Source organism: Macrotis lagotis, chromosome X, assembly GCF_037893015.1.
Source record: "Macrotis lagotis isolate mMagLag1 chromosome X, bilby.v1.9.chrom.fasta, whole genome shotgun sequence".
NCBI classification, from domain to species: domain Eukaryota; kingdom Metazoa; phylum Chordata; class Mammalia; order Peramelemorphia; family Peramelidae; genus Macrotis; species Macrotis lagotis.
In genome coordinates this window covers 73,582,241-73,603,808 of record NC_133666.1, presented here as the reverse complement: position 1 = coordinate 73,603,808, position 21,568 = coordinate 73,582,241, and the positions used below count along the sequence as shown (strand labels likewise).

Genomic DNA, 21,568 nt, shown 5'->3' with positions numbered 1-21,568 from the left:
TTTCCTCTATTTTCTCCCTCCTCTCTCTCTGCTTCCTCCTTCATCTTCCCCCTCCTTTGTCACTCTGCTCCCTCTTCCATCTTCCCCCACCTCTCTTACTCTGCTCCCTCTTCCCCTTCCTACCTTCCCCTCCTCTCTCACTCTGCTTCCTCCCCATCATCCCCTCCTCTCTCACTCTACTCCCTCCTCCTCTATGTTCCTCCGCCTCTCACTAAGCTACCTCCTCCTCTATTTTCTCCCACCTCTCACTCTGCTCCCTCTTCCCCTTCCTATCCTCCCCTCCTCTCTCACTCTGCTCCCTGCTCCATCTTCCCCCTCCTCTCTCATTCTGCTCCTTCTTCCCCTTTCTATCCTCCCCTCCTCTCTCTGCTCCCTCCTCCATCTTGCCCCTCCTCCACCTTCTCTCTCCTCTCTCACTCTGCTCCCTCCTCCATCTTCCCCCTCCTCTCTCTCCTCCCTTCTCCATTTCCCCCCTCTTTTTATGTTCCTCCACCTCTCACTAAGCTCCTTCCTCCTCTATTTTCTCCCACCTCACTTTGCTCCCTCTTACCCTTTCTATCTTCTCCCACCTCTCTCAATCTGTTCCCTACCTCCCCCGTCCTCCCTTTTCCCTTCTCTAACTCTGCTCCCTCCTCTTTCTATCTTCCCCTCTTCTCTCACTCTGCTCCCTCCTCCATCTTCCCCCTCCTCTCTCACTCTGTTCCTTTCTCCATCTTCCCCCCCCACTCTGCTCCCTTTTCCCCTTCCTCTCCTCCCCTCCTCTCTCACTCTTCTCCCTGCTCCATCTTCCCCCTCTTCTCTCACTCTGCTCCCTCCTTCATCTTCCCCTCCTCTCTCAATCTGCTACCTCCTCCATCTTGCCCCTCCTCTCTCACTCTGTTCCCTTCTCCCTGTTCCCCCTCCTCTCTCACTCTGCTTCCTCCTCCATCTTCCCCCTCCTCTCATTCTGCTCACTCCTCCATTTTCCCCCTCGTCTCTCACTCTGCTCCCTCTTCCCTTCGTCTCTCACTCTATTCCCTCCTTCATCTTCCCCTCCTCTCTCACTCTGCTCCCCCCTCCATCTTCCCCGTCCTCTCTCTCTTCTCCCTTCTCCGTCTTCCACCTCTTCCCCTTCCTATCTTCCCCTCCTCTCTCACTCTGCTCCCTCCTCCATCTTCCCCCTCCTCACTCTGCTCCCTGTTGCATATTCCCCCTCCTCTCTCACTCTGCTACCTCCTCCTCTTTCTATGTTCCTCCGCTTCTCACTAAGCTACCTCCTCCTCTATTTTCTCCCACCTCTCACTTCCCTCCCTCTTCCCTTCCTATCTTCTCCCAACTCTCAATTTGTTCCCTACCTCCCCCTCAGTCCTCCCTTTTCCCTTCTCTAACTCTCCTCCTTCCTCTTTCTTTCTTCCCCCTGCTCTCTTGTTTCCTCTTCCTCTTTCTATCATCTTCCCCTTTTTTCTCATCCTCTCCCCCTCTCCCCTTTCTATTTCCCCCCTCTTCTTTCTCATTCTCTTCTCTTCTTACTCCTTGGGTCCTCCTCTATCACTCTGTTCCCTCCACTTCCCCTTCTCTCTCACTCCCCTCTGTCCTTCTCTTTTGATCTCCCCCCCTTCTTTCTCATTCTGTTCTCCTTCCCCCTTTCTCTCTCTGTTCCCTCTTCCCTCTCATTGTGCTTCCTCCTCCTTTTCCTGTCTTCTCCCTGCTCTGTCTCACTCTGTTCTCTCTTCCCCTTTCTAACATCGAGAAAGAAGCATGTAGTCTTGTCTGGGTTTGGGGCAGATGAATGTTCTGTCATTTCAGCTTTATGCTCACTGTTTTACTGAGATCCTTTTCGAATTCTTGAATGTGTATGTCCATTTTCTTCTGCATCAATTCTTTTTTTAATAAAAGATTTTATTTGTTTTGAATTTTACCACTTTCCCCTACTGTCTTCCCTCCCCCCACCCCCACAGAGGGCAGTCTTTTAATGTTTGTTTCCGTGGTATACATTGATCTCAGTTGAATGTGATGACAGAGAAATCAGATCCTTAAGGAAGACAGATAAAGCATAAGAAGAAAATTACATAAGATAAAGGTTTTTTCCTAAATTGATTCCTTGGTCTTTGTTCAACTCCACAATTCTTTCTCTGGATACAGATGGTATTCTCCATCGCAGGTACCCCAAAATTGTACCTGATTGTTGCCCTGATGGAATGAGCAACTCCATTAAGATTTTTCATCACCCCTATGTTTTTCTGCATTATTTTTGATGCTTTTCTCCTCTCCAGTTACCCAAGTCTCCTCCTTCCCCAGTACAAGGTCTTGCCTGGTACTTTTGAGACACACCCAAGCTACCTCTGTCATTCAATCTCCACCTTAAGTCTTCTCCACTTTCCCCCTATTCTTTTCCTTTAGTCTTGGGATGAACTGGCCCTTCTACTTTCATAAGGCATCCTTTTGCTCTGGGCCCTGGGTCCCATCTCTTTGTTTCCTTTAGGTAGGAAACTGTCATTCAGTCCTTTCTTTCATAGTCTCTTTCCTTATGGTTTAAAACATTTCTCATCCTCAAAAATAAAAACATAAACCAATCTCCACCTCCAAGCTTTCACTTGCTCTTTTCTTTTTTTATTTTTAAGGTTTTTGCAAGGCAATGGGGTTAAGTGGCTTGCCCAAGGCTAGGTAATTATTTAGTGTCTGAGGGTGGATTTGAACTCAGGTAATTCTGCGTCGGGGCCAGTGCTCTATCCACTGCATTACCTAGGCACCTTTTTTACTTGCTCTTAAACCTCATTTTGTTCACTACTGTAGAACTTGGTAGAACTGTGTAGAAAGGTCAGGGTCTCCCTCCTTCCAACTCTCCCAGTCTTGCTCTCTCCAAGGTTATCAAGGAACATCTGTTCAGTGTGAAATGTCACCTCTTCTCAATCCTGGTCCTCCCCCCACCCCAATCAATTAACCTCTTTGGACCTTTTGACACCGCCTACCGTCTCTTTCACTCCCAGGCTTTCTTGATCTCTACCTGTATGCCTTGGCTTCCCTGTGTCTAGAATGCACTCTTTCTTGGGGTCAGGTCAAATTTAGGGGCCACCTCCTGGTGAAGCCCTTCCTCCCTCTGCCTGTCATCATTTGTTAGTACAGCTGTCTTTAAGAGACTTCCTTTGTATCTCCTCAGTGCTGTGTTTTATTCTCCCCAGGTAGTGCCTAACACAAGAAATTGCAGTAAGTCTGAGGTCACTGAGTTGCTTAATCTATTTTGTCAATCTGGGTGGTTAGTAGGGGCTTTTTAAGAATTATCTGGGCTGAAGTATGCCTCATCCATGGCTCTTACTTAAAATCCTTCCACTCTAGGAGTTAGCGGGCCTTGGATTTTATTGACAAATTATGTGCGTTGAGAACTATCTTCTTTTCCTAAGGCAATGAAATCAGACTTTGGTGGGAAACAAAGTTCAAATAAGATTTGGCCTCTTTCAACTCTTTCATTTTCCAGATGAGGAAACTGAGGTTCCCAGGTACAGCTGTAGGATTATGGACTAGGAATTCTGGGACAATACATATGCTACAATTTCATAAGTAGGGCACTGACTGATGTTGGCCCATCTTTAAGGAGTGAGGTCAAAGCTTGGCCAATTTGTTGGGCCCCTTCACAAGTCATTTTTCTTGATAAATCAATTAATATTGCACCTCCAATGTGGGGTGGCTCTGGAAGGCAGCAGAGTGGGTTACAGACTTCAGCCCTAGGGTTGGAGTCGGTTGACTTGGGCAGATATGCGCCCCCAGGTTGCTCATTTGCAAAGTGGGGGATGAGGGGTCCCGATGTGGCCCATATTTGTGAGTGCTGTGTATAAAGTCAGCCTCGTAGTGAGGTTGGAGTCCCCCACCTGTTTGTGTGTGTGTGTGTGTGTGTGTGTGTGTGTGTGTGTGTGTGTGTGGAGGAGCCCCTCAGGACCCCGGGAGATTCCCCCCTCCGTGTACCTCAGTGTCTTCCTGCACATGGCCAGGATGAGCTAGAGGGCTCTGAGGTGCCCTCGAGCTGGGATGGCAGGGACCCCATTCCAGGCCCTGGGAAGCCTCCCTGAGGGGGTCTGGAACTCTCTCTGGGCTCAGACAGCTCCATAGCTCGGGGAGGGGGGTCCCTGTCCGCGCTTGGCTCGTCCCCGGGGGGAGGGGGAGCTGGAGGGCAGGTGGCGCCTGGCAGCCAGACCGGGGCCAGCTCCCCGAGCCCCGGATCTGGAGGCGGCAGCGCGCCCGGTCGGGGGCGCCGAGCCGCCTGCTGCAGGCGGGGCTGCCAGGCGGCTCGCCGCGTCCCAGCCGCCGTCCGGGTCCCCAGCGGCCAGGCACGCAGGGGGGCCGCGGCCGCTGTCGGGTGGGCGGGCGGCGGCGGCGCGGGGACACGAAGGCACTGGCACGCTCGCGGGCCGCGCGCCTCTTTCCGGCCCGGAGGACAAAGGTCACGGGGTGGCCAGGCAGTACAATCAAGCGCCGAAAGGGGACCCAGGCAAGTGCAACGCGCGCCGATCCCGGCCCGGGGCCGCGCTCGCGCCCGCCGCAGCCCAGCCCAACCGCCGCAGCCGCCGCCGCCGGGCGGGAGGCACCAGCAGCAGCAGCAGCAGCAGCAGCAGCAGCCGCCGCCGCCGCCGCCGCCGCCGCCGCCAGCGGGCGGAGCCAGCGGGCGGCAGAAACGGCGGCGGCCGCCATGGCAGGCACGGCGGCCGCTCCCGGGAGTCCTTAGGGCCTCGCGTGGCCGCGGTGGCGGCGCCTTCGGGGACTGCAGCCGCAGCAGCCGCAGCAGCCGCAGCAGCCGAAACCGCAGTGGCAGCAGGCGCAGCGACTAGCGGGCGCGGCTGGGGCGGCGGCGGGAGCCCGAGCAGCAGAAGCAGCGGCAGCGGCAGCCGAAGCCGAAGCAGCAGCAGCAGCAGCAGCAGCGGCGGCAGCAGCCGAAACCGCAGTGGCAGCGCCGGAGCCGCAGTCATGGGGGCGGGGCCGGCAGAGCCGGCGCGGAGCCGCCGCTACCTTAAGGGCCAGCACCCGGGCTCCGAGCTGAACAGCGACGAGGGCGGCGGCGGGGACTGCGGGGTCTGCGGGGACGGCAGCGGCGACGCGGCCCTCGGCGCCGCCGGGGCCTGCGGGAGCAGCGGCACCGGAGGCGCGAGCACGGCGGGCGCGGGCACGGCGGCCAGCGGCGGCCTGCTTCTGCGAGAAGGGGCCGAGGGCGGCGGCGGCGGCGGCGGCGGCGGCGGCGGCGGCGGCGGCGGCGGCGGCAGCGGAGGTGGAGAGGGCGGAGGAGGAGGCGGAGACGGAGGCGGAGGCGGCGACTGCGGTGGCGATGGGGATGGCGAAGTGGACAGCGACACTCTGGCCTTCCCCATGCACACTCTATGGTACGGTGTTCCGGGGCCCCGCTCACGTGACGGGGCCCCAGGGAGGGGGGGTCCCCGCCTGCTCCTCACGTGACCCCGGCCGCCACCGCCGCCGCCACCGCCGCCGCCGCCGCCGCCGCCGCCGCCGCCGCCGCCGCCGCCGCCGCCTCCGCCTCCCTTGCACCCTTGCCGCCGCCGCCGCCGCCTCCCCGGCAGCAGCCCGAGCCGGAGCCGTTGGTGTCGCGAGGCGCGCCCGGCCACCGTCCCGGGGGGCGCGGGCCCCGGCAGACGCGGCCGCTCGCGGCCCTCCGAGCCGGTAGTGGTAGGTCAGAGGCCCCTGCTTCCGGTCCCCGCCCGTCAGCGCTCCCCCACTGCTCTCCCCCAAAGTCGCCCCCCGCCCCCCGCCCCGGCCTCGGCCCGGGCCCCGGCCCCGGTCCTGGCCTCGGCCCGGGCCCCGGCCCGGGTTCGGGCCTCGACCGTACCGCCTCCGCCGCCTCCGCCGGTGCCGGTGCCGGTGCCGGCCCCGTCTCTAGCCGACTTGCCGCGGAGTGCCCTGGCCGGCCGCTTCGGGGCTCGAATCCGGATAAAGACCTCGCCCCCGCTGCTGCCCCCGGCCCCATCCCCTCCTCGGGCTGCCCCTCGTCCTGCCCCGGCCCCGAGCCAGGCCCCGGCCCCCTTCCCGTCGCTGACCCTGCTTCCTCCGCTCCCTTCCATCGGGCCGGCCTCCGGAGGATGGGGCTACGACTTCGGCCGATGGGGCGCTCCGGCCTACCTGCTGGGGGCCAAAGGGTCTGCGTAAGGGGATGGGGAGGGGTCCGGAGCTGGCGGGCGGTCGGGGTGGTGCCGAGGGAGAGAGCCGGGGGCCGGGAGCGGGATCTGGATCGGGGCCGGGAGCGGGACCGCGATCGGGACCGCCATCAGGGCGGGGGCCGGGATCGGGGCCGGGATCGCGATGGGGGGGGGCCGGGATCGGGGCCGGGGCGTTGATTGGGGTTGGGCTCGAGATCAGACCCAGCTCAAGGTCAGTAGTTGTTACTGGGCCCCGAAGTAGGCCTGGGCCTGTCCAGGTAAAGAAGACAAGCTGCAGGCTGCTGTCCCTCCGGCCTCCGGGCTGGCGCTGATCGAGCCATCGGGCCGGGTCGAAGCCTGGCACCGGGCCGCAGCCTTCCCCCTGTCCTGATACAGTGAAGCACCAGTGGGAGGGAAAGGCCTACATTAAGGACATGAAATCAGTTCCACTTGATTAGAATAGGCTCCTTACCTCACCCTTCCAAGCGCTGTTGAGGCCCACCATTAAAGCAGAACGACCTGTTTTGGGGACGATTAAGGTTAGAACCGGGCCAGGTTGTTTAGAAGTCGAATGTCTTACCGGCTAAGGAATTAGCTCGATTGGGGTTCACAGGCTAGCCCGCAGCCTCTCCATGGCCTCCGCAACTGTCTGAAGGATAGAATTACAAGTCCCCCCCCCCCCCATATTGTTGATAATTTAGAAACATTTCTCATTTATGGGTCACTTTAAAATTTACAAAATCCTTTTCTTGTACCATCTAATTCAATCCTTCCCTTCTTGTGAGAATTCTATGATCATCCACGTTTTCTAAATTAGGAAAAAAAGTTCAGGAACTTACCCAGAGTCAAGCACTGAGAAGTGATCAGAATCAGAATTAAGATCCAGGTCTTCCACGCAGGCGAGTCTCTAGGTCCAATGTTTGCCCTCAGGACTAATAGTCTGATGACTGAATAACAAAGACCCTGTCTCCTAGAGGGAGGCAAAAAGCCAAAGTGAGTCATACCTGAAGCACTAAAATTCTACCTTAACTAGGCCCCTTCACAATTTTGCACTAATTTGAAATGGTGTTCGTTGTCATTAGACCATGGATACCCTTTCTTTTTAAATCTACAGGTGGGTGATGCCAATCACAGCCATGAAGAAAAAGGTAAGCATACCAAGACCATCCAGGGACGATTCTGCATGCAGTTGAAGGTGTGGAAATTATGTAATGACCTAGGCCTGACCATACCCCTACTTCCTCTAAACCCTTCCTAATCTCACTCCAATTGGATTTTCTAGCCTGATCTCTCTCTCTCTCTCTCTCTCTCTCTCTCTCTCTCTCTCTCTCTCTCTCTCTCTCTCTCTCTCTCTCTCTCCCCCCCCCTCCCTCCCTCCCTCCCCTCCCCCCCCCCAGTCTCTGTCTTTGTCTCTCTCTTTCTCACCTCCTTTACCTCTGGCTAGTTCCTATCCATGGCCTCTGGTCTTCCCTGCTGAATTGTCTGCTTCTCAGAATCCTTATAACCTCTCCTTTGAGACTCAGCCCCAGTACCACCTCCTATGGGAGGCCTTTCCTGATTCTCCTCCTCCTCCTCCACCCCCTATTGCCCCCCTCAATACTTGGTTTTTACTTATCTCTAAATACTTTCTGTTCCAGTGAAATTTTGTTCCTTGAAAACAGAGATTGTATTGTTTCAATCTCTGTATTCTGGCTAGCATCAGGCCTATCTTGCACATAGGACACTTATTATAACATCCCTTGCCTGGAATTGCACAAGATCTAATATTTGTGCATGTGTAATAACTCTAAGTTATCATTGAGTTTGCTCTGGGTCCTATTTTTAAGAAAATGTACTTGTATATGGTATTAGTATTTAAAGATATTTTAGTAAGTTCTCTCCTAGAGTCCTACTGCAGTCCTTACTGGGGAGACCCTTGAAAAGCAAGAGTTTTGGGTTCAATTTTTGTTCAATCACAAGGTATTCACTTTTCTTCCATCCCACCCCTTCTCCCCCCCAAAAGAAAAAGAAAACCCTTTAACATATGCATAGTCAAGCAAAGCAAATTCTCCCACATGTGTCCATTTGTGCCTCTTTAGTCCTTACCTCCCTGGCAGGAGTTGGGGTCAATGAAGGTACCACTTGCTGAACCTGATGAGCATTTCTGGGGGCCAATAGGGCAGCCACAGCTGCACTCACAGCCATGGAAGATTGTTCTAGCTGGGGGCACTCTGTGGAGGGTATGTTTTAGCTGGGGACACTCTGTAGAGAGTGTGTTCTAGCTGGGGACCCTCTGTGGAAGGTGTGTTTTTAACTCAGGGTCACTCTGTGGGGGGGTGACCTAGCTCAGGGACACTGAACAGTATGTTCTAGCTGAGGACATTGTGAAGGGTATACTGGCTAGGGATTATAGAAACCTTTTGAGGAAGTCACTAGTGTCACAGGATTTCAAACAACAAAACACATTCACCATTTCCCCCATGGGTAAAATTCTAAGGGAAATATTTCTTCCTTGTAAATTTTTCTTAAGGGAGGAAATGAATGAAGATCTCTCTTTCACAGACAACTCAAGTGTGATTATTTGTGACTAGATTAATTTTATATGCAGAATTCCTTGAATATCTCCTTGTAATTTTTCTCATTCCTCTCAATATTTACAACCTGAAAGTCTGTATTTTGCATTTGGGGGTTGAAGGTGGTATTTATAATCCCTTGATGTTAAAAGCAAAGTCATAAATTGTGTATTTAATATGTGAATGGATGTTCCACTCTCCATTTGTGCAGATTGGGAAACTGAGTTCTAGATTGGGGAAGTGATGAGTTTCATGTCCTACTGGTAGGAAAGAGAAAAACTAGTTCTTTTGCCTCCAAATTCAACCCTTGGCACTGTCTTGGAGGCAGGGAGCTTAGAGATCAGTCATCTCTAGTCCCTCTCGATACTGGCTTCTACCTGAATTTCATAGTGTGAGGGTGGGGGGCTAGGAGCATTCCTTCTCTGCCCTTCACTCAAGTGGTGTCTCTCTAGTACAGGAATGGGGAATCTCCCTGTTGATCTGGTGTTACCAAGGCAACAGGTGGGACTCAAAATTCAATAAATCTAGGGGCAGCTAGATTTGATAGTTGATAGAGCACCTGCCCTGGAGTCAGGAGGACCTAAGCTAGAGACTTAATAACTACCTAGCTGTGTGGCCTTGGGCAAGTCATTTAACCCCACTGGCTTGCAAAAACCTAAAAACAAAACAAAACAAAACAAATTCAATAAATCTAGAAGCTTTTTAGGGGTGAATTACTTAAATGTTTGATCTCATATAGCCCAAGAATGATGTTATATATATATATTCAAATGCCTCCTGGCAGAAAAAGAGTTCCCCATACCTGCTCTAGTACCAGGGAACTCCCTTGTCTTTGGAGGGAGCTCTACAATCTGTCTTACTTATGCCCTTTGGAGGTATTCCAGTCCTTTCAGCCTGGACTTTGTCACATTTTATTGGTATTTATTAGTGACTATAAGAAAGCAGGTTGAGAGTAGAGGTGATAAGGTGTCTAGGCTAGTATGAAGAATGGTGGCTGTAAGTGGGTCACCTCCTGACTGTTTACAAGTCAAATAACTTTGTTACTCTTATCAACAAACTTATCTTTTTTTAAAAAAGAGATTTATTGATATCTTGTTTTCTAGTGATTTCATTTCCAGCTACGTGACTCTTCCTCACCTACCTAGAGAATCCCACCATATTGTGAGGAAATAAAAAGTAAGAAAATTAAAAACCAAAAGAGGTCAATAAACTCAAGAATTCTGAGAACCAAGGCTGAGCCACATATGCAGTTCACAGAACAGTTTCTACATGTGTATTGGCCAAAAGAAGAGATGCTTTCATCTTCCTTTTCTCCTTCTCCCTATTAAAGGGATGCTTGTATCTCACCTTGATTGCCTAAGTGATGCCTGGGGATGACCTCCTGGTCATAGATGCTGATCATCTCCAGATGATTTCCAGATCTCCTGTTCAAATCCCAGACATCTTATTTTAGGAATAGATCAGGAAGATAAGAGCAGCAGTTTTTCTCTTTTGTTGTTACTTCTCTCCCATAAAACAACTGGTTTCTTTCTGGGATCTCTCTTCCCCATCAGTTAATTGACAACCCAGTTAATTTGGAAGTTCATTGTCCTGGAGATTTTACTTGGGTTCCAGAGGAAGTACTCTGAGACAGTTGTGACTTGTTTGTGTTTTGTTTTCTATTCTGATGCCCTAGCAGACTTGGAATAGATATGAGAAGGGCAAGAGACTTAGGAAGTTCTCCAGGGAGAGGAAGGTGAAGAAGGGGTCAGCACAAAGGACCTCTGTAGTGATCTCTATTCCATTAGTTCATCTCTAATTGCTCACACTGATCTTTGCTATGAGGCTCCTGGCTTTTTTCTTTCACTGACTGTCTTCTCTGCGGTATTTAAGACAGTGTTTTCATAAATGTTCAGAACCAAAAAATTGAACTCCTGCCCCAAGGTGATATGGTAGAAAGACAAGAAGGTAGCTAACACCCAGAATGCCAGGCATCTGCCTTGTTTTAGAAGACACACCTGTGGAGCTGACTCCTGACTCCTCATCTCAGTTCAATAAAGCAGAGGGGCTTGTATTTGTAAGTCACCTTAAATGAGTGCTTTATTTTGTTCTGTGATTCAACAGGTACTGTTGATGGGTAAGAGTGGGTCTGGCAAGACCAGCATGAGATCCATCATCTTTGCAAATTATATTGCCAGAGATACCCGCCGCCTTGGTGCAACAAGTAAGTTCCTTCCTATTCATCTCCGATCCTAAAGCCACAACACTGAAGATGTTATTTCAGTAGTCACCCTTAGATTTTTGGCACACATGTTCTTCAAAAGACAGACCTGTTTCCTTAGCAAAGCAGACAACTACAGAGAATGGCCACTACCAAAGGAGGCACAAGTTGGTAGAAATGCCAAGGCAGGGAATGGGATTGGGAATGGGTGGTGGTACGGTAGCAGTTGTGGATGAAGAGAGCAGGTACTGACTGCCCCTCCCTGACAGATGGGGCTGACTTTGTCATGAATCACCCTCTTTTTTTTAGGTTTGTTTTTTTTTTTTTTTTGCAAGGCAAACAGGGTTAATTGGCTTGCCCAAGGCCACACAGCTAGGTAATTATTAAATGTCTGAAACCGGATTTGAACCCAGGTACTCCTGACTCCAGGGCCAGTTCTTTATCCACTACACCACCTAGCCACCCCATGAATCACTCTCTTTCAGAAGTACCATCCCCGTCCCTGTAAGGGAAGAAGAGCCAAATGCTTGATAGAATCAAGGGTAGTTAGTGGGTTGCTTTGGGGAGTACCAGTGAGTGGGTAGAGAACAGCTTAGTATTGAACGACTCACCTGAACCCTGCCTCTCACTGGTAGTGAGTGACTTCAGGGTATCATCAGCTATTCTCCTGTGGATCCACCTGTGGGCCACAGCCTCCTTGCCCCTTTCCTGGTAAGGTGCTTGGGCTGCTCGCTCTGGGCTTCTTGGCCCAGGAACCTTTAGGCTGCATGCTCACCCCAACCCATTCCAAACAAAACTGGGTCTCTTCTCTAGGCCCTAGGAGCAGCTTTACTTCATATTCTTTGACTTTATTCTTGTTCTGGCTTTTTCTCTTAAGACCTGTCAGTAAAACTTCTCCTAATGGAACTAGTGGGGCCCAAGGATGGGAATACAATTTTGACAGTTATCTAGGAAGGCTTGGATGTTTCAGCTTGGATAGCTTATTTACATGGAACTCTGGGAAGTTACTTCTTGGTAATTCTAGCAGTCACTCTAGCCCTTGGGCAACCTAATTACCAGTATAACCATCACACCATGCTGGTTTTTGGCCAGATACTGGATAGATAATGGTTTAGCAGCTTGAAGATCCTCCTCCTTGCCAAGCAGCCTTTGGAGGAGCACTCCTTAATTTTTTCTTCCTTCCTTGAACTCTTTCTTTCTGGTTTCCTACTCTGGTAAAAGCCTGGGGGGTTGGAGACTGACTTGGGAAGGAGAGGTGGTTTGGCATTCAGGGAGGCCCCATTCTTTGTTCAGCACACCAACATCTGACCTTTGTAAGCCTTCAAACATTCTTTTTTCCTCATTCCAATTAAAGACTTTATTTATTTTGAATTTTAAAAATTTCCCCCATTCTTACTTCCCTCTCCCCACCCCTCCACAGAAAGCGATTTGTCAGTCTTTACATTGTTTCTATGGTGTACATTGATCCAAATTGAGTGTGATGAGAGAGAAATCAGATCCTTAAGGAAGAAACATAAAGTATAAGAGATAGCAAGATCAGACAATAAGATATCAGGGTTTTTTCTAAATTAAAGGGAATAGTCCTTGGTCTTTGTTTAAACTCCACAGTTGTTTCTCTGGATACAGATGTTATTCTCCATTGCAGACAGCCCCAAATTGTCCCTGATTGTTTCACTGATGGAATTAGTGAGTCCATCAAGGTTGACCATCACTCCCATGTTGCTGTTAGGGTGCACTATGTTCTTCTGGTTCTGCTCATCTCACTCAGCATCAGTTCATGCAAATCCCTCCAGGTTTCCCTGAATTCCCATTCCTCCTGGTTTCCTAATAGAACCATAGTTTTCCATGACATATATAGACCACAGTGTGCTAAGCCTTTCCCCAGTTGAAGGACATTTACTTGATTTCCAATTCTTTGCCACCACAAACAGGGCTGCTATGAATATTTTTGTACAAGTAATATTTTTACCCTTTTTCATCATCTCTTCAGGGTATAGACCCAGTAGTTGTATTGCTGGATCAAAGGGTTTTTACATTTTTGTTGCCCTTTGGGCATAATTCCAAACTACTCTCCAGAAAGGTTGGATGAGTTCACAGCTTCACCAATAATGTAATAGTGTCCCAGATTTCCCACAACCCTTCCAACAATGATCATTATCCTTTCTGGTCATATTGGCCAGTCTGAGAGGTGTGAGGTGGTACTCCAGAAAAGCTTTAATTTACATTTCTCTAATAAGTAATGATTTAGAGCAATTTTTCATATGACTATGGGTTGCTTTGCTCTCCTCATCTGTAAATTGCTTTTGCATATCTTTTGACCGTTTGTCAATTGGGGGATGGCTTTTTTTTTAAATTTGACTCAGTTCTCTGTATGTTTTAAAAATGAGTCCTTTGTCAGAAACATTTTTTTTGGTTTATTTATTTTATATTGTCATAATAATCTTGTTATAAGAGTAAATATACCCGCCCCAGTAAACAAGAAACCTCAAGAATACTGAGAGAGAAAAAATGTACTTCAGTCTGTGTTCGGATTCCAATGGCTCTGTCTCAGGGGTGAGTTGCCTTCTTTGTCATAAGTCCACCAGAGAAGTTGCGTCCATATTTTCCCACAGATGATATTACTAGCTGTGTTTCCCTCCACTCTATTCCTCCCCAATCTCATTTATTCTATTCTCTCTCCTTTCATGCTGTCCCTGACCAAAACTGTGTTGTATCTGAGTACCCTCCCACAATCTTTCCTCTCTTCTATCACTTATTCCCCTCTTCCCTCCCCCAATTCCCACTTAACCCATCCCTTTCTTCTCATTTTTTCTCTAGGGCAAGATACATTTCTTCACCCTATTAAGTGTGTATGTTATTTCCTCTCTGAGCCATTTTTGATGAGAATGAAAGCTCACTCATCCCCCCTTACCTTCCCCCATTCCACTCCATTGAAAAAGCTTTTTCTTGACTCCTATGTGAAATATCTTAGACCCTTCTTCCTCTCCTTTCTCTTCCTCCCAATACTTTCCTTTATCACCCATTGACTCCATCTTTTTACTGTATTATACCATTATATTCCTCTCCATCCTGTATCCTGTCTATATATATGCTCCTTCTAACAGCTCTTATAAATGAGAAAGTTCATGTAAGTTATGAATATCTTGATTCCATGCAGTAATACAGACAGTTCAGTATCATTAAATTCCTCATAGTTAGTCCTTCTCATCCACCCCCTCTGTGGTTCACCAGAGTCCTGTACTTGGAGATCAAACTTTGTGTGCAGCTCTCGTTGTTTCAAAAAGAAAGTTTGAAAGTTCCCTGTTTAATTGAAAGTCTATCTTTTCCCCTGAAAGAGGATGCTCAGTTTTGCTGAGTAGTTGATTCTCTGTTGTAAACCAAGATCTTTTACCTTCTGGAATATCATATTCCAATCCCTATGAGCCCTTAATGTAGATGCTGCCAGATCCTCTGTAATCCTGACTATAGAGCCTTGGTAGTTTAATTGTTTGTTTCTGGCAGCTTTTAGTAATTTCTCTTTGACTTGGGAGTTTGGAAATTTATCTATAATATTCCTGAAAGTTTTTCTTGTCAGGAGGTGATTGGTGACTTCCCTCGATTTCTATTTTACCCTCTGCTTCTAGGATTTCAGAGCAATTTTGCTGTATTATTTCTTGAAAAATGAAATCAAGGCTCTTTTCCTGGTCATGACTTTCAGATAGCCCAATAATTTTTAAATTATTTCTTCTGGAACTGTTTTTGATGTCAGTTGTTTTTCCAGTGAGATATTTCACATTTTTGTCTAATTTTTGGCTTTTTTGGAAGAATTTTATTTCTTCCTGATTTCTCCAAAGTCATTGTCTTCCTTTAGTTACATTCTACGTTTGAAGGAGTTATTTTCTTCAGAGAGCTTTTTTCCAGCCGGCCAATTATGCTTTGTAAGACGTTCTCCTCATTTGCCTTTTGTTTTGCTTTTTCCATTTGGCCTAAACTGTTTTTTTTAATTTTTATTAAAGATATTCGAGTTTTACAGTTTTCCCCCAATCTTGCTTCCCTCCCCCCACCCCCACCCCACAGATAGTACTCCGTCAGTCTTTACTTTGTTTCCATGTTGTACCTCGATCCAAATTGGGTGTAATGAGAGAGAAATCATATCCCTAAAGAGAACAGAATTCTCAGAGGTAACCAGATCAAACCATAAGACATCTGGGTTTTTTTCCGAATTAAAGGGAATAGTCCTTGTACTTAGTTCAAACTCCACAGCTCCTTATCTGGATACAGATGGTACTCTCCTTTGCAGACAGCCAAAAATTGTTCCCAATTGTTGCGCTGATGGAATGAGCAAGTCCTTCAAGGTTGACCATCACTCCCATGTTGCTGTTAGGGTGTACAGTGTTTTTCTGGTTCTGCTCATCTCACTCAGCATCAGTTCATGCAAATCCCTCCAGGTTTCCCTGAAATCCCGTCCCTCCTGATTTCTAATAGAACAATAGTATTCCATGACATACATATACCACAGTTTGCTAAACCATTCCCCAATTGAAGGACATTTACTGGATTTCCAATTCTTTGCCACCACAAACAGGGCTGCTATAAATATTTTTGTACAAGTAATGTTTTTACCCTTTCTCCTCATCTCTTCAGGGTATAGACCCAGTAGTAGTGTTGCTGGGTCAAAGGGTATGCACATTTTTGTTGCCCTTTGGGCATAGTTCCAAATAGCTCTCCAGAAGGGTTGGATGAGTTCACAGCTCCACCAACAGTGTAATAGTGTCCCAGATTTCCCACATCCCTTCCAACAATGATCATTATCCTTCCTGGTCATACTGGCCAATCTGAGAGGTGTGAGGTAGTACCTCGACGAAGCTTTAATTTGCATTTCTCTAATAATTAATGATTTAGAGCATTTTTTCATATGGCTATGGATTGCTTTGATCTCCTCATCTGTAAATTGCCTTTGCATATCCTTTGACCATTTGTCAATTGGGGAATGGCTTTTTGTTTTAAAAATATGACTCAGTTCTCTGTATATTTTAGAAATGAGTCCTTTGTCAGAATCATTAGTTGTAAAGATTGTTTCCCAATTTACTACTTTTCTTTTGATTTTGATTACATTGATTTTACCTGTGCAAAAACTTTTTAATTTAATGTAATCGAAATCATCTGATTGGTTTTTAGTGATGTTCTCCAACTCTTCCTTAGTCATAAACTGTTCCCCTTTCCATAGATCTGACAGGTAGACTAGTCCTTGATCTTCTAATTTGCTTATAGTATTGTTTTTTATGTCTATGTCCTGTAACCATTTGGATCTTATCTTGGTAAAGGGTGTGAGGTGTTGGTCTAATCTAAGTTTCTTCCATACTAACTTCCAATTATCCCAGCAGTTTTTATCAAAGGGGGAGTTTTTATCCCGGTGGCCTGACTCTTTGGGTTTATCAAATAGCAGATTACTATAATCCTCTCCTGCTTTTACACCTAGTCTATTCCACTGGTCCACCACTCTATTTCTTAGCCAATACCAAACAGTTTTGATGACTGATGCTTTATAATATAATTTTAGATCTGGTAGTGCTAAGCCACCTTCATTTGCATTTTTTTTTCATTAAGCTCCTGGCAATTCTTGACTTTTTATTTCTCCATATGAATTTACTTACAATTTTTTCTAGCTCATTAAAGTAATTTTTTGGAATTTTGATTGGTAGGGCACTAAACAGATAGTTTAGTTTTGGTAGAATTGTCATTTTTATTATATTAGCTCTACCTATCCATGAGCAGTTGATATTTGCCCAGTTATTTAAATCTGATTTAATTTGTGTGAGTAGTGTTTTATAATTGTTTTCAAAAAGATTCTGAGTCTGTCTTGGCAAATAGACTCCCAAGTATTTTACACTGTCTGAGGTTACTTTGAATGGAATTTCTCTTTCTAGCTCTTCCTGCTGTTTCTTGCTAGTCATATATAGGAAAGTTGAGAATTTATGGGGGTTTATTTTATAACCTGCAGCTTTGCTAAAATTGCTAATTGTTTCCAGTAGTTGTTTAGATGATTTCTTGGGATTCTCTAGGTGGACCACTGAACTGGTTTTTAACACATTATTTTATTCAGTATTTTTTTTTTATTTCTTTCACCAAGCTACTGATTTGGTTTTCATGATTTATCTGCATCACTATCATTTCTCCTCTCAGTTTTTCCTCCACCTCCCTTAATTGCTTTTCAAAGTCTTTTTTGAGCTCATCCATAGCCTGAGTCCATTTTCTATTTCTCTTAGAGGCTTTGGCTACAAAGCTTTGAATTTGTCATCTTCTGAGCTCTCTGTCTGGGGGACAGACCAAAGTAATTTTCTTTTTTTCAGATTCTTCTTTTTCTTTTGTTTCCTCATTTCCTCAGCCCAAGACTAATTTACAGTACTTCCAAGGCTTTGGGGTTTTTGGGGGGACACCCCACTGGGACCTCTATTCCTCCAAGGTCTTATGTTCTCTTACCTGTGCTTTGATATATAGATAACCACAGGTGCTCCCCTCTGCCCTGGAGCTGTGAGGAGGATCCCTGCTATCTTAGTATGGAAGGCCTAACTGCATCCTGGATCTGATTGTGGACAGACAGCAGTGTTGCCCCACAGAGAGCAGAGAGATTTCTGCAGTCTCCCCCAACCCCCTTACTGTCTGTGGGCTGTGTTCTGTAGGTGTAAGCTGGCTTCCATGATTCCCAGTGCAGGTTCTCACTGCAGTGCTGCTCTGAGGCCAGGGCTCCTCACTCTGCACTCACTCTGGTGCAGCAGAGTTGTCTCACCACCCCTTTAAGCTGTTCCCAGTGATCCCTGGGCTGTGCTGCATTGCATAGCCATGCTTTTTTCCAGCCCTCAGTCCCGTTGAAACATACCTTTCCCTCAGAACTTCCAAGTTATCTTGGACTGTGAAATTGTATTACTCAGTTTTACTGTGGTTCTACCCCTCTTAATTTTATCTGGAGTCATAATTTCATGGCTTTTGGAGTTTTTTGGGGAAGGAGTTTCTGGGAAATGCTGCCTTCATGCCACCATCTTAGCTCTGCCCCTCTTTGATATTCTTGATCTTTTGTTCTTCCAGATGAATTTTGTTATTATTTTTTCTAGCTCTTTAAAATATTTTTGGTAGTTTGATGGCTAAAACACTGAATAAATAGATTAATTTATATAGAATTATCATTTTTATTATATTAGCTTGATCTACCCACGAGCAATGGATATTTTTCCAATTGTTTAGATCTGACTTTATTTGTGTGGAAAGTATTTTGTAATTGCGTTCATATAGTTCCTGGGCTTGCCTTGGCAGGCAGACTCTCAAAAATTTTGTTGTCTACACTGATTTTGGATGGAATTTCTCATTCTATCTCTTGCTTTATTTATCTGGTATATCTATAGATATCTCTGGTATATCTCTAGATATTACCAGGCTTTCCTGGTATATCTCTGGATATTATCAGGCTTTCCTGGTAATATCTAGAAATGCTGATGATGTATGTGAGGTTTATTTTATATCCTGTAACTTTGCTAGAGTTGTTAATTGTTTCAAGTAGTTTTCTAGTTGATTCTCTAGGATTCTCTAAGTATGCCATCATGTCATCTGCATGGAGTGAGTTTTGTTTCCTCACTGCCTATTCTGATTTTTTAAATTTCTTTTTCTTATTACTAAAGCTAACAGTAGTACAATGTTGAGTAATAGTGGTGTTAATGGCCTCCCTTCTTTCACCCCTATCTTACTGGGAATGCTTCCCGGCTTATCCCCATCATATATAATGCTTGCTGATGGTTTTAAACAGATACTTCTTGTCATTTTAAGGAATATTCCATTTATTCCTATGCTCTCTAGTTTTTTAAACTTTTAACTTTATTATTTATTTATTTTGAATTTTACAATTTTTACCCTAATCTTGCTTCCCTCCACCCACCCCCCAACAGAAGACAGTTTGTTAGTCTTTACATTGTTTCCATGCTATACATTGATCTAAGTTGAATGTGATGAGAGAGAAATCCTATCCTTAAGGAAGATAAATGAAGTATAAGAGATAGCAGAATTACATAATAAGATAATGGGTTTTTTAATTGAAGGTAATAGTCTTTGGTCTTTGTTCAAACTCCACAGTTCTTTCTCTAGATATAGATGGTATTCTCTTTCAAAGATACCTCAAAATTGTCTCTGGTTGTTGCCCTGATGGAATGAGCATGTCCATCAAGGTTGATCATCACCCCATGTTGCTGTTAGGGTGTACAGTGTTCTTCTGGTTCCACTCATCTCACTCACCACCACTTCTTGCAAATCCCTCCAGACTTCTCTGAATTCCCATCTCTCCTGGTTTCTAATAGAACAATTGTGTTCCATCACATACACATGCCACATTTTGTTAAGCCATTCCCCAGCTGATGGACATTCACTCAGTTTCCAATTGTGAGCCACCACAAATAGGACTTCTATGAATATTTTTGTACAAGTGATGTTTTTATCCTTTTTCATCATCTCTTCAGGGTATAGGTCCAGTAATGGTATTGCTGGATCAAAGGGTATGCACATTTTTGTTGCCCTTTGGGCATAATTCCAAACTACTCTCCAGAAAGGTTGGATGAGTTCACAGCTCCACCAGCAATGTATTAGTGTCCCAGATTTCCCACATCCCTTCCTACAATGATCATCATCCTTTCTGGTCATATTGGTCAGTCTGAGAGGTGTGAGGTGGTACCCCAGAGAAGCTTTAATTTGCATTTCTCTAATAAGTAATGATTTAGAGCAATTTTTCATATGACTATGGATCACTTTGATTTCCTCATCTGTAAATTGCTTTTGCATATCCTTTGACCATTTGTCAATTGGGGAATGGCTTTTTTTTTTGAAAATTTGACTCAGTTCTCTGTATATTTTAGAAATGTGTCCTTTGTCAGAAACATTAGTTGTAAAAATTGTTTCCCACTTTACTACATTTCTTTTGATCTTGGTTATAGTGGTTTTATTTGTGCAAAAGCCTTTTAATTTAATGTAATCGAAATTATCTAATTTGTTTTTAATGACGTTCTCCATCTGTTCCGTGGTCATAAACTGCTTCCCTTTTCATATATTTGACAGGTAAACTACTCCTTGATCTTCATGTTTTTTATGTCTAAATCCTGTGTCCATTTGGACCTTATCTTGGTATAGGGTGTGAGGTGTTGATCTAATCTAAGTTTCTTCCATACTAACTTCCAGTTTCCCCAGCAGTTTTACTGAAGAGAGTTTTTATCCCAATAGCTGGACTCTTTGGGTTTATCAAACAGCAGATTACTATAATTGTTTCCTGCTATTGCACCTAGTCTATTCCACTGGTCCACCACTCTATTTCTTAGCCAATACCAGACAGTTTTGATGACTGATGATTTATAATATAATTTTGGATCTGGTAAGGCTAAGCCACCCTCTTTTGTACTTTTTTTCATTAAATCCCTGGAAATTTTCAACTTTTTATTTCTCCATATGAATTTACTTACAATTTTTTCTAACTCCTTAAAGTAATGTTTTAGAATTTTGATTGGTAGGGCACTAAATAAGTAGTTTAATTTTGGTAGAATTGTCATTTTTATTATATTAGCTCTACCTATCCATGAGCAGTTGATATTTGCCCAGTTATTTAAATCTGATTTTATTTGTGTGAGAAGAATTTTGTAATCGTTTTCAAAAAGTTTCTGAGGGGGCAGCTAGGTGGCGCAGTGGATAGAGCACCGACCCTGGAGTCAGGAGTACCTGAGTTCAAATCCGACCTCAAACACTTCATAATTACCTAGCTGTGTGGCCTTGGGCAAGCCACTTAACCCCATTGCCTTGCAAAAAAAAAAAAAAACGCTAAAAAAAAAGTTTCTGAGTCTGCCTTGGAGTGTTTTTTTTTTGCTGTACTAACTTCCACTACCTGGTTGGAAATTCCATTCCTCTGGTCTAAAGCATTCAAAGTGCTGAGCCCAAACTTAGGAAGACCTAGCTTTACATCCTCCCTCTAGTACTTTTTAGCTACGTGAATAGGACAAGCCACTTCTTTCTCTGCAGTCTTAATTTCCTCATATGTAGCATTGATGCCTGTTATGCCTTCCTTGTAGGGTTGTTGTGATGCTCCAGGGAGATCATGGGACCCTGGCTCTGGCCATTACCTTGTGCTTTCACTTGGCAAAGGCTGGCTCCCTCTGTGCTTTGCTGCTAGAGATCAATATTGTCCTTGCTGGAATGTCCTCCTTTTTCTTTCAGTGATTCTAATTGTCTTCTGTTTCTTTTCTAGTTGATGTGGAACATTCTCATGTTCGATTTCTGGGAAACCTGGTGCTGAACCTCTGGGATTGTGGTGGGTAAGTATCATTGACCTTCTCAGGTGCCAGACTCGCAGCGGTAACCACTGAATAGGCACCATCTGAGCAGAGACCTGGCCCCAACTTGCCCAAGTTGAGGTCTTTCTGACTCCAAGTCCATCACTCTTTTCTTGCATTGTCAAGACAGTCAAAGTGGCCCTGGAGTGCCTATTGAAGTATGTAACAAACTGAAAATTAGGCAGACTGGTTATAGGTACTAACCCAGGAGCCCCTTTCGCTATAGTCTCTGTGTTCTAAACTCCTTTGAAGGCTCCCTGTTGGTTCCTGTAGCAGGGTTTACATTTTTTCATCTTCATTTTTGGCTTGGTAATTGAGAAACATCCCTTGATTTGATAGGTTTATGAGATATAAGTTGTCACATCTACTCGAACCCAT

At 46.0% G+C, this 21,568-nt stretch overlaps 1 protein-coding gene across 4 annotated transcripts in view; it reads left to right on the top strand.

Moving 5' to 3' along the window:
• LOC141500217 (ras-related GTP-binding protein A) overlaps positions 1–21,568 on the top strand; it is a 78,057-nt gene that overhangs the window by 37,166 nt on the left and 19,323 nt on the right. Inside the window, exons 1-4 of one of the 4 annotated variants that reach the window (XM_074203203.1) lie at positions 4,933–5,342; positions 7,225–7,258; positions 10,766–10,865; positions 21,106–21,172. In XM_074203203.1, coding sequence (XP_074059304.1) covers positions 4,933–5,342; positions 7,225–7,258; positions 10,766–10,865; positions 21,106–21,172 — 611 coding nt within the window. Of the gene's footprint in view, positions 1–4,932; positions 5,343–5,590; positions 5,644–6,392; positions 7,104–7,224; positions 7,259–10,765; positions 10,866–21,105; positions 21,173–21,568 lie in introns of those variants that run through there. The other 3 variants (XM_074203206.1, XM_074203205.1, XM_074203204.1) reach the window with 3 other exon arrangements.